The following is a 13481-nucleotide window of genomic DNA, read 5'->3' on the forward strand; positions in this document are numbered from 1 at the left end:
TAACACGTGGGTAAAGACATGGTACATGAGGGTGGGCTTCAGGTTTCTGGGTCATTAGGATTTCTTCCAAGGAATGTGGGACCTGTTCTAACAGGACTGTTTGCATCTGAACTGGAGGGGGGACTAACATCCTTGCAGAAAAATTTGCTAGTGCTGCTCTGGGTAGTTTAAACTAGATTTCCACAGGAATGGCAATGAGAGTATCAGAGGAGGAGTGGAAAAGGGTACAAAATGTGAAAAATGCACGTAATGTAAGTTAGAGGGTGGTACTTGGTGGAAATATTGTCAGGTGCATCCATTTCAATGCAGGGAGTTTTGTAGGAAAGGCAGGTGAGTTTATTAGCATGTAGAATTATAACATTGTGGCCATTTGTGAAACTTGGTTGCATGAGGGGCAGGACTCAATGTTCTGGGCTTCCGTTGCTTCAGATGGAATAGAATGGTGGGAGGTGGAGTGGGGGAAAGGGGAGGAGTGGCATTGCTTGTCAGGGAAAATATCACAGCTGTACTCGGGCAGGATAGACCAGTTTGCCTACTGAGGATATATGGGTGGAGTTGAGGAATAAGAAATGTATGACCACACTCATGGGTTTGTGTTATAGACTGCCCAAAGGTCAATGAGAATTAGAGGACCAAATCTGTAGAGAGATAGCAGACAGCTGCAGGAAACATAAGTTTGTAATGGTAGGAGATTTTAACTTTCCACATACTGACTGGGACCCTTATACTGTAAAAGGGCAGGATGGCTTGGAGTTGTCAAATGTGTTCATGAAGGTTTTCAAATGTATAGAGGTACCAACTAGAGAGAGTGCAATACCTGATCTCCTATTAAGGAAAGAGACAGGACAGTTGACAGAAGTGTGTGTAGAGGAATATTTTGAGTCCAGTGATCATAATGCCATTAGTTTCATGTTAATTATGGAGAAGATAGGTCTGGGCCTTGGATTGAGATTCTCAATTGGAGAAAGGCCAACTTTGAGGAATTAGATTTGCGATGTTATGGTAAAGTTGTACAAGACATTGCTGAAGCCAACTTTGGAGTATTGTGTGCAGTTTTGTTGTCCTAACTACAGGAAAGATATCATTAAGATTGAAAGAGTGCAGAAAAGATTTATTAGGATATTGCCTGGACCTCAGAAACAGAGTTATAGGGAAAGGTTAAACAGGTTAGGACATTTTTTCCCTAGAGCATAGAAGAATGAGGGGAGATTTACTAGAGGTATTTAAAATTATGAGGAATATAAGACAGAAGGTGTAGGTAGGTGAAATATAAATCAGAGAATATAGGTTAATGGTAAAAGGGGAAAAGTTTAGGGGGAACATTAGGGGTAAGTTCTACACAGAGACTTGTAGGAGTGTTGAATGAGTTGCCAGCTGAAATGGAGAATGCAGGTTCAATTTTAATGTTTAAGATTTTGGACAGGTACATGGATGGGAGAGGTATGGAAGGCTATGGATTGGGTGCCAGTCAGAGGGACTAGGCAGAAAAATAGTTTGGCACAGACTAAAAGTCTGTGATTCATGTTCCTGTTAAATCTCACTCCCCTTACCTTAAACATTAGGTGGTGAGTTTTGTATGGTAACAGGCATCAAATGTCCTGAGAAACTGGTTTTGATTTTTTTTCAAGCTTCAAAAGGCAAAGCAAATTTCAGACAAATTCATGTAGTTTTTTTTAATGATTCCCTATTGTCAGATTAGAATCACAATATAGAAACAATTTGTTTCCTTGTCTCTACACTTCACTGTGTTCCATGATACTTTTATAATCTAATACAATGTATGGATTGTTCTGAACACAAAAGTCTGCAGACACTGATTGCAATAAAAGCAGAAATGCTGGAGGAACTCAGCAAGTCTTGCAGCATTCATAGGAGAGCAAATATATTACCTTGAAGAAGAATTCAGGCCCGAAATGTCAGTAATCTAACTTTACCTCTTATGGACACTGCGAGACCAGTGTTTCTCCAGCATTTCTGTGCTTTTATTATGTATAGATTGTTGCCTCCTGAGAAATGAGACAATACGACTGGTTTTGTGCATAAATTTATGCTTACCTTAAATTGCTTCTGTACTGACAATAACCACACCAGCAGTGCGAGTCTAAGACAGCTTTAATAAACTAATATGTACACTAAGAGGTCTTGTCTCTCTGCAAGACGAACCTGGAAGGCTAGACTACAGCTCTGGACTGCTTTCGATACAAGGTTACTGGGATGACCCCTGGTGACCTAGTGGTGTAATTACATATCACCACAACTTCCACCATTTTTTTTTGTGTCTCACCTAAGAGAAAATTGGTCCATGAACTTCCTGTCGTGATTTGCCTGAATCCAGGTTTCTTTTGACATTAACCTCAAATAAATGTGCAACCAAGCTTCATACTTTTAAAAAGCAGAATTAGGTCAAAAGATTGACCTTGCTAGGTAACTCCCAATAATCATGACAAAATTGGTAAGTGTTGTGTAAGTTTATGCATCCCTTGTTGGGACATTTTTTAATGAATGAAAAAAAGTCCTCAGTCATTACAAAAAGAAAAAAAAAAGACGGAAATCGGAAAGGAAACACACATCAGCCCAGCCAGGAGCTGTGAAAAATGTCAACATTTTAAGTCAAAAACCTTTTTATTAGATCTACAGTAGATTTTATTCCACCATAGTTTCTAAAGAAGAAAGTTATTGTGAGTAGCTCTCTACAAAGATAGAAAAGTCAGTGAATGATAACCTTTGCTCAGAAACCTCCTGATTCACAAGTCTTCTCTTGATTACATCTTTTATTCTATGGAGCCTCTCTAAGGATACCTCACTCCATACTGCTGAGCAGTCCATTTCCCTCAATTCCTTTACATGTCAGTTCAGCACTTAGCACCTTGTGCACCTCTGGTTCCAAGTTCAGGAACCATATTAATTTCATTTAAGGAGATTAAACTTGGCTCCATCAGGGGAGCTCAGTGTTTCACAATTGACTGCAAAATTGAGTGAAAATCCCTTTTTAAATTTGGCTTAGTTCTTTAAAGTTCTAGATGCTGCATTTTTCACTTAGTGCTTCAAGATATCAACAGGTTTTTTTTTTTTGTTTTTTTTTTAAATTTTTTTTATTTTTCACACCATAAATCACATTAGCCATGATATACACTATTTCTTTTTCACACATATACAGTGACTTTTTCTCCACCCCCTTTCCTCCCAAACCACCCCCCACCCCCCCCCCCCTCATCCATTTTAGGTATACAATCTAGGTTGCATTAAGCCAGTCAGACAATGTTGTCATTCAACAAAATTACACCAGAAATTCTACTGAGTCCATTCTTTTCTTTCCTTCTCCTTCCATCAACTTAGGTAATGTTTGTCCCCGGTAGGTTTTCGCTATTGTATTTAATGTAAGGCTCCTATACTTGTTCGAATATTTCAATATTATTTCTTAACCAATATGTTATTTTTTCTAATGGAATACATTTATTCATTTAAATTTGGTAGTTTCTTCCTTTTAATTTGGTTATGTATTCCATTAATATTTAAAGACATATAGTTCAGCGTAGCCCTTTTATATTTTGTTTATCTTCTCTTTCCGTTTTTCCATCTTTACCTTTCCTCCTTTTCCATTTCTGTTTTCTTATTTTCAACTCTTTATAAGACAACATTCCTACAACATCCAACATTTTCCTTATTCTCCTATTTCTATCTTATTTATCCCCAATCTCCCCTTCACCTCCTGAGTTGTCCTTTATCCCTTGTCGGACAACCACATCTCCCCTCTCCATTTGGATTTGCGAATCCACTCGCAAGCGTCAACTGATTTTGCAGTGACCGCTATTTCCCCCCACCCCGCCTCCCCCAGAAAAGATTTCACTTTTCATATGTCACAAAGGTCACTCTTTTAATTCCCTCCTTATTCTCTCTATTCCATTACCTTCCCTTATTAATTCTTGTCTATACTATCTATATTTTCCTCTAAGTACAGATACATTCATGTATGCTCATTGTCTCTATTCACTCTTATACCTCTTTACCCGCATACATATCAATCGTGATCATTTTTACTCTCATTACCCGTCTTCATCCCTCAGTCTATTTTTGTCTTTACCCACATACATATCAATCGTGATCATTTTAACTCTCATTACCCGTCTTCCTCCCTCAGTCTATTTTTGTAATTGTTCTGCAAATTTTCGTGCTTCTTCTGGATCCGAGAATAGTCTGTTTTGTTGTCCTGGAATAAATATTTTCAATACCGCTGGATGCTTTAGTATAAATTTATACCCTTTCTTCCATAAAATCGCCTTTGCTGTATTGAACTCTTTTCTCTTCTTTAGGAGTTCAAAACTTATATCTGGATAAATGAAGATTTTTTGCCCTTTATACTCCAGTGGTTTATTGCCCTCTCTTACTTTTTCCATTGTCTTCTCCAGTACCTTTTCTCTTGTAGTATATCTTAGGAATTTTACTACAATAGATCTTGGTTTTTGTTGTGGTTGTGGTTTAGAGGCCAATACTCTATGTGCCCTTTCTATTTCCAATTCTTGCTGTAGTTCTGGACATCCTAGGGTCTTAGGGATCCACTCTTTTATAAACTCCCTCATATTCTTGCCTTCTTCATCTTCCTTAAGGCCCACTATCTTTATGTTATTTCTTCTGTTATGGTTTTCCATTGTATCTATTTTTTGAGCTAGTAGTTCTTGTGTCTCTTTAGTTTTTTTATTAGATTTCTCCAATTTCTTTTTTAAGTCTTCTACCTCCATTTCTGCTGCTACTGCCCGCTCTTCCATCTTGTCCATTTTTTTTCCCATTTCTGTTAAGGTAATCTCCATTTTATTTATTTTCTCTTCTGTGTTGTTTATTCTTTTTCTTAAATCCTTAAATTCCTGTGTTTGCCATTCTTTAAATGACTCCATGTATCCTTTAATAAGAGCAAGTATATCCTTTACCTTGCCTTTCTTTTCTTCTTCTATTTCACCATACTCTTCCTCTTCTTCTTCCTCTGGGTTGACCATCTGTTGTTTCTTTGTTGCCCTTTCCTCCTCTTCTTTCTTGTTTCTATTGTCTTCTGTGGTCTCTTCTTGCTGCAGGTGTTCTGCAGCTGTCGTTGCCGGCTGTGGAGATCGACTCCCCAGCTGGTCCCCCCTCCCGTCGGTGTGTTTTTTTTCATTCGCATCGCGCATGCGCGAAGTATCGCGCATGCGCGGTTGCGCACTTTTACTCGGCTCTGCGAGCCATTTTTGTAGTCCATTATTTACCGACCTGAGGGAGCGGGTTTCTCTCTCCGCAGCGGGCCTCTTCGGACAGGTAAGGCCTTCACCTTTTTACTCCTTTGTCTTCTCTTCCTCTCTTCTTACCGTTGCTTTCGATTTTTCTTTTTTTGTCGCCATCTTCTTTCCACCTTTATACTCACTTTTCTGTAACTTTTATTTCTGTGCCTTTGTGTTTTCTCTTGTTTTTCCCGACTTTTCTGGAGAGGGCTGGAGTTCACCGTCCGGCCACTACTCCATCACGTGACTCCTCCAAGATATCAACAGTTAATGCTAGTTGAACAGCACACGTGTTTAAAGTAATGTTTGCTCTCTTATTGAATTGTGGCTAATTGGGTTTGTTAAATGCTCAGTGGAGGTCAAAAAGGTAATTGTTTGAGGTCCCTCTGCTGGAAAATTCAGTAGTGCATGAGATCCAATGCACATTTGCTGCAGAGAAGGCTTTACAATAATAAGACCAATGATATAGGAACAGAATTTGGTCATATGGTCCTTCAGATCAGCACCACCAAATCATGTAGGATGAAAATTTTGCATAGGCATTGGATGGCATAGAGACAATTTTTTGTGAGCTTCTCAATTTACCTTTAATTAAAAACTAAGAGAATCAAGGATTCAGAGTGTTATGATACATGTGATTTTTATTTATCTGAGTATCTAATGTGCTGACATGTAGAGGAACACAGAATGGATTGAAATAAGATTTGCAGTGATCTTCTGTACAAAGTTTGTTATAAACAATGATAAATAATAAAAACACCTTTCAATTGTGTTCCTACAGGAGAATTTGGGATGTCAGTAAAAATAATTTAATTAATGATGGTAATTAATATTTAATTTTAGTCAATTAGATGTGAATGAAATTAAGAGTCAATTTAACTATAATTAACCATTCATAGCATCAATGATAACAAGTTGTTAGTATGCAAACAAGGAGAAAATTCTTGCTGATTTTGCAACACTTCCTCATATTTAATTAATGTAACATGGAGTGACAGCTATTTTCAGCAATATTGCAGGCCTTGATATTAACTCAGTGATAGGTGAGATTTAAAAAAAACTATAACTCGTGCAATGAAATTGAGATTGGGTTTAAATATCATTTCCACATCTGCGCTCCACTCCCCTGCTTCATAAAGAAAGTTCCCCATTGCCAGTTAACCATCCCCATGCTGCTCTATCCATTTGCAGCCTCTTCCCACCCAAATGAAGAAATCCACCCCGAACATTCCCAGTTATAGCCTTTGCCACGTTTCCTATCCAGTGGCTGCACAGCTTGCCAATCTGTCCATCTTCCTGTAAACAATTCCCAGCTTTTGGGGTCTTGTGTTTCTTCTTCACTTCCTTATGAATATCTGGATCAAATTTCAAGTTTCACCTGATAGACCAACAAGGATTGCTGGGAGGTGTCGAATATCTGATGACTAGATAAGAGGTGAGATGTTAGACATTATACAAAATTAAAATCCTACTCTCCAGAGTGCTGAACTATATAAAGAAAAAGTTATTCTTTGATGCTTAACTGAGTTTCCCACAAAATTTACTTTCTTTTTCAGAGTAGATTTTATAAATTTCCACAAACAGCAGAAAATAAGCTGAGTATTTATTTTTTCTTTATTTAATGCTGAAGAATTAATCTGTTCAATGCCTGAGAGAGTGCACGAGATATAAAAAAGTGGATTTTTGAAAGGATTATTTGTCTGTAAAATTAATCATCCTTTAATGTACATAAAGACCAGTAAGCATTCAATGAAATCTAGTTGGGTCTAATGTTTATTTATCTCAACTCTCTTCAGATCAATCAACTGGAGACGCGCTTAAAACATGGCTGTATAGATGAATTGGGAAATCATATAGAAGAAAATGATCATTGGAAAAAGGAAGATTGTACTTCCTGTTGGTGTAAGGTACGGATATGTGCATAATATTCAGCTGAACAATGCAGCCTATTGTTAGGTCTGCTTTGTTCATGAATGAGTGAGTCAAACACCAGACTGAGTCGAAATCAAGGTTCTTTGTTCTTTATTGCCGGATTGTAACACTTGCAACTAACAGTGTTAGTTGGAGAAGGCGCATTCTCACTCATTCATGAACAAAGCAGACCTAACACTATCTAAAATATTAACATTTCAGATGATTGAGTATGTATTTTTTCATCCAGCAATATTCTACCGCTGGCATTATCATTGATTTTCATGGGGTGTTTGCTAGTACCAACCTAAAGTTGCTCAGTTAAGGGAAGTTCTACGTTTTGTGAAATAATAGGGAGAAAATTGGCTTTGATTGCTAGGGTTACATCATGAGTATTGGCCATTGGCTGCTCCTACCTTTGAACATTCAGTTGCATTGCTTTTGATGGAACAGAATTTTCATCAGTGGGTATTATTTGCAGTTGGCAGCACAAATGGTGAGAACTGGTTAGTATTGGATACAAGTACCTGTTCAGCTGCAGCAGGTAAGAATCTTGATGCATAAGTATATTCTACAATGCAGATGATGAACTCATCATCATCATCATCAAGGCATAATTTGTCCAACATTATGTTGTATAGAAACAAAAACATTCCCAACACCCTGGCCCTTGTGATTGAACTTTGCTGGCTTCCTTCCACCCAAGGCAGAAGCTGTGCCATTTTCTGTGCTTCTTGTTACTCATGTATTTTCCTGCAACTATGCAATTGGTCTTTGCTGAATGTTTGTAAACCAAAGCAATCACATATATACAGATATTCCTCAAAGTGTCCACCCTGTTCATGTATATCCTATTTTAATTGAAGGGCAGCTGTCTTTCAGGATATTATTTTAACTTAATGCATCCTGCAGAAGAGTAGCTCATTCATATTAGCTGTCAGCTTTGTCAACCACCTATTTTAATTTTCCATTGAAGCTAGCAGAGAACAAAGCAGTTAATAAATTTAATTGCATGGCATTTGCTGAGTGATTGGTGAGGCTAAAAATGACCATCCTCAGAATCAGCCCACCCACTGCAGTGAAATTGAAGGCCCTGTATTTTTTCTTCCAATTCATACATTTCAATTAATGCACAATATCCATTGGTTCCAAATGGGAAGTAAGTAGTGTTACGAGCCCAGAGGACCCCAAAACCCAGCAGCAATAGATATTCACCAAAACAAAAGTTGCTTTTAATTATCTTTAAACATAAAAACAGGATCACACTTTAGCTTATCACAATTGACTTAACTAACCAAATAGCCCCCTTCTAATTCTAAATGCATGTGTGTAATGTGTGTACAAGTTCAGAAAAGTTCACAGTCCATTCTCACTACTCCTTCTTCCAAGTTCTCTGGTTGCAGGCAATCACCATACTGTGCACAGAATTTAGCATTTATTGTTCACCAGGCTTTGGTGCTTGAAAGGTAAATGGTGCTTAACAGGAAAATGGTTACCACTCAGGAAGGTTCTTGTCAGTTTTCAGAGGATTTGTTGGTCCTGGACACAAACATTTAATCAGCCATGTCAGTGTCTTGCCAAAGAAACTTGTCCCATCAGGGTTTTCCAGATGATAACCTCACTTTCAGGTTAGCACAGATTTCCTTTTTGTTTTTCTTATTTCAAGTGAAACATTAGGCAGCCAGTCCTCTTCTCTTGTATGAACTACAAGGGCTTTGACCAGGCTGAACTAACCACTCACGACCTGCCTTTCAAATGGGGTTTTTCCACAAGCTTTCCAGCTTGTCCTGTTCCAGTCCCAGCTGCTGCTGCTGACTGTAGCACCACAGAACTGATCTCTCTCTCTCTCTCTCTCTCTCTCTATCTCTCTCTCTCACACTCACACACACACACACACACACACACACACACACACACACACACACACACACACACACACACACACACACACACAAAAAGCTGTTCAACTCTCTGCTTGCAAAAACCACATGACCATCTTAGAACAGCAAGCTGCACTCCCAGAGTGCATTTGTGGCTCAGAACTGCTCCGATCTCTTTCATCTGTTGCTTTTCAAAACAACAATCCATTAGCAAAGTCTTTTGGGAACTTCCCAAAGTTTTTCCAAAAGCCTCCAGGAGCTTCCCAGTCTGTCTTGAGCAGAGCTCCAGTATTTTAAATGAGATCTGTTTTGAAGTGTTTGTATGCAACCTTCATTAAAAAAAACCTGCCCTAAATTTATCTCCCAAAAACATATCTGTATACAATACAAACACAACAATCTGCCACAGTAGGAAGAACTGAAAATTGCACAAAGAATTCTTGAGGTGATTGGCTGCCTGTTTATGTCACATGCAATGACTTTAACATAAATATTAATAAAATATGAGATCTAGGAATGTCCCTTGCTTTGGAATTCATTTAATTGCTACTTTCATGTTGTGGTCAAGTGATGTGACATGGTTGTTTGCTAGCTTCCTCACTTCCTAGATCTTTCCATCCCATGACTTTTTAAAACCTTAATGTTTCTTACCTACCTGTCACTCAACAAAAACAAATTCAGAGGGAAATCAAGATGCAGGGCTCTTTTGCAACAGTTCAAATGAAAGGACTCCGCCCTGAAATGTTAACTCTTTCCACAGAAGTTTCCTGATGAGCTGAATGCTTACAGTATTTCGAGCATAAACAGAAATTATTTTTGCTTTCTCATGATCTGCCTTCATTTCAAAGTATTTTTGAAGCCATTTTCACTTACATTTACCATTTTTCTAACCTATAATTAACATTATCTTCATGATAATGAACTACTGTGGATATACATTTCTTCCCTCATTCAGGAAGGCACAACAGCAACTGCACTTCCTGAGAAGCCTGAAGCAGGCAAGGCTACTGGGCACGAACATGTCAAATTTCTACAGGTGCTTTATTGAAAGCATCCTAGCTACATCTGTGTGGGATAGTTGCTGCAGAGAAATGGATCGGGGGGGTGGGGGGGTCAGTCTAAAGGACCACAAGAGTGACAGGGAGGATCACTGCAGTTTCTTTCTTTCTCCCTCCCACCCCCCCACAAATCAACGTGATTTCCCGGAATCATTGTCTGAAGAGGGCATGTATTGAGGTCCCCTTCCACTCCTGCACAGAGTATCTTTCAGCTGCTCCCATCAGGAAAGAGATAAAGGGTTATCAAATCCAGTACCACTAGATTGAGGATCAGCTTCTTCCCACGGGCAGTGAGAATGCTCAATTGTTTGTGTGTTTTTATGTGTGTTTTGCATTGAGGACCAGGAACATTGTTTTGTTGGGTTGTACTTATGCAATCAGATGAGAATAAAATGTTAGAGTCCAGAGGATCCCAAAAACTAACAGCAATAGCTATGTACTACAACACAGGGTAACTTAAACAAAAGTAGTCTTTAATTATAATTGAACAAGAAAACAGAATTAAACTCTAACTTAACCTACCTAACTACTTAATTCCCCCTCTAATACTAAGCGGAGGTGTGTGTAATGTATATTTAAGATTAGATAAGTTATTTGGATCACAGTCCAATGTCACTGGTTGCAGGCAATTCTTGTACTGTGCACAGAAGTTAGCATTAACAAAGTTCACCAGTTTTTGGTGCTTAACAGGAAAATGGTTACCACTCAGGAGGGTTCTTGCTGGTTTTCAGTGAGATATTCATTTTCCAGGACATCCACAACTGATTCCTTCTCAATCAGTCTTGCTGACGAAACTTTCCCCCTTCAGGGTTCTCCAGATGATCCTCTTTCTTTCAGGTCACCTTCCATAATACCAGATTTCTCCTTTGACCAGACAGCCTTCCAAAGTTTGCCAGCTTTGTCCTTCTGGAAATAATTTCTGTGAATCCTCTCTGTTTCACTCCCTCCCTCTCTGAGAGCAAAATAGTTCTCCTCTGCCTGCAAAGATCACATGCTCTCCCAGGCAAGCTGTTGTCGATACTTTGTTGCCTCCCGTAAAAAAACATTCTGCAAAAGTCCTACAAATAATCTGTGTTTTTAAAATGTGTGTGTGCGAGCTGCTCTAACTATTCCTCTCAAACCACTCTAAATACTCTGTCACAAAATGACTTGCATTACTGCAGATTTCTTAAGATCAATTGCAATCATATTCATGGAAGATCAATGGGAACATTCAGATGAACACTGTCTTTCACCATTAGCCCCAGGTGAATAACTTGGATGAGTTTCTGACTGATTCTGAACAGTCTGCAATTAAAATACCCCACACTCCTTCTCAGCTTTGTTATGGTTTACTGTTTGTTTAAGACAGTATGCTTGTATAATTTTTAGAAACAGGGCCCTTTCAAAATAAATTTAGAAAATAATCCAGGTAATTTAAATTTTGGGTTCAATATACATTTGAAATAGAAATGAAGCAGAAGTACACGTGAATTATTCCCACTGTGAAAAAATAATTAACAACTAAGATGAATAATTGAGAGGCACTTTTCTCTGCAGGAGTGAGTCTTCAATGAGGAGACACACCAATTTGCTTATTCTATTGCTTCTGTTTCTTAGAATGGCCAAGTTACCTGTTATGTGGAGAAATGCCCTCTTCTGAAGTGCACAGAAACTATCAAAAAGAAAGGGAGATGCTGTTCTGTCTGTATAAAGAGAAAAAACAAAAAATGATCCCCTGTACAGTCTGCAGGGGAAAAAAAAGTCTTCTGGTGGAAAGAAAAAGAAAAAAACGATTTGTTGCCTTTTGCATTACCTACTGACACCTGATAAACAAACAAAGCCGTGGAGAATTAAAAAAAACTGTTCACATTCTGGCACCTGCTGCCTTTCTGCACTCATCCCTTTTCCATTTTAAGCAACATCTCAAATGCAAGAATATGTCAGTTTAATCAAAGTACAAAGGAGCCTTTTTTTTAATGAATTACAAACTAACCTACTTGCAATTCAAATGTTAAACTTCTTTAATTAAAAGATATTTTTGAAAACCATACAATTTATCACTGTGTCAAGATATCCTTTTATGTTAAAATCTATACCATAGATAACATTTAGGATTGCATTTTTTTAATTAATTTATTATTTTGAAACAGTGATAAATATTATGGTAGCATTCACTGAAAAGTGATTATGTTGTATCACATACACTGTCCAGAGAATAATCATTTGGTACTTTCCATCTGTGTGGTCATAATATTGTTTATGGAGATGCTTCAAAAGCCATGATGGTGATGGTGTAAAGACTCATTGCCATCATTCTACCAAATGTACCTCACATGTGCACAAAACCAGGAATTTAGTGTGCAAAAATATGGTGCTGTCCTTTTGTCTCAGTTAACTATTGTTGGTTATATTTTGTTTCTACTTTTATAAAGGTTTTGTATCAGATTAACTATAGTACCAAATGTAACACTGATTTGATGTAACATTTGAGATGTCGATTATAAAGCCTGATATTCAAGTAATTAAATACTGATCTTTACTCTATCATTTTAAGCATTGTACAGTGAATTTTTAAGAAGTGACTAAAACATTTTTATACTTGTATTTCATTGAACACTATGAATGTTTTATGTGACATCATATGCTTTGATAAATGGTGCTGCACATAGTGAAATTTACTGCTATACACAATGCAGTTCTTTCTTGAACAACTGATTTTATTTTAAAATATGTTTGTGGTCAAATTGTTAACAGAAATCTTAATTTTAATAATTTTACAACCTGTTAAATGGATTTTACTGCCTGCTTTGATACACTAGATTTTATACCCTTTCTCCATTCACCAAAGTAGAAATATAAATATTATATTTACCTTTATATATTAATGTGATTGTATTGTAATTTTTATTTTAAATATTTTATTTATAATGTTAATACACCCAACAAAAAAACCCTAGATCTGAGAAGCTTCTTATCAAGCATTGATGTCACCCTTTTGAATGCCCATGTTTGCCAATGCAATTAATTTTTAATTAACCATTATTATTCATGTATGATTCCGAATGTAGGAAGCTTTCAGCTTCGTTATTCAATGTTCAATGTTAACTGGGTGAACTCTCCTCCTCTTGATGGTTTTCATTATATCCATTTATTCTCCACTCAAATCTCTGGCTCAAAGATGAGAGTGCTAACTCTGTCATACCTTGCAGCTTTTCTTGCTTGTTCCTTCAGACTTTTTTTTTGCTCTGTTGAAAATACCCCGAGCTTCTCAAGTTTCTACGCATTTAAAGGGAAAATGAGAAAAGGATAAAGTAACGCAATGATTTGTTAATGGGATTGGATGAAGTAGGATGGCGAGTGGAGGCTTCTGTGAACAATAAGCATTGATACTGAACAGTTATTTTGTT

The 13481-nt window shown here is 37.5% G+C and overlaps 1 protein-coding gene across 2 annotated transcripts in view; it reads left to right on the forward strand.

The window, feature by feature from the left end:
* LOC138755486 (peroxidasin homolog) overlaps positions 1 to 12618 on the forward strand; it is a 545492-nt gene extending 532874 nt beyond the window's left edge. For both annotated transcript variants that reach the window (XM_069921525.1, XM_069921526.1), the window contains 2 exons: positions 7040 to 7150; positions 11692 to 12618. In XM_069921525.1, the coding sequence (XP_069777626.1) occupies positions 7040 to 7150; positions 11692 to 11805 (225 nt within the window). In that variant the 3' untranslated portion in view covers positions 11806 to 12618. The remainder of the gene's footprint in view (positions 1 to 7039; positions 7151 to 11691) is intronic.
* The last annotated feature ends 863 nt before the right edge of the window (positions 12619 to 13481 follow it).

Source organism: Narcine bancroftii, chromosome 2, assembly GCF_036971445.1.
Source record: "Narcine bancroftii isolate sNarBan1 chromosome 2, sNarBan1.hap1, whole genome shotgun sequence".
NCBI lineage: Eukaryota > Metazoa > Chordata > Chondrichthyes > Torpediniformes > Narcinidae > Narcine > Narcine bancroftii.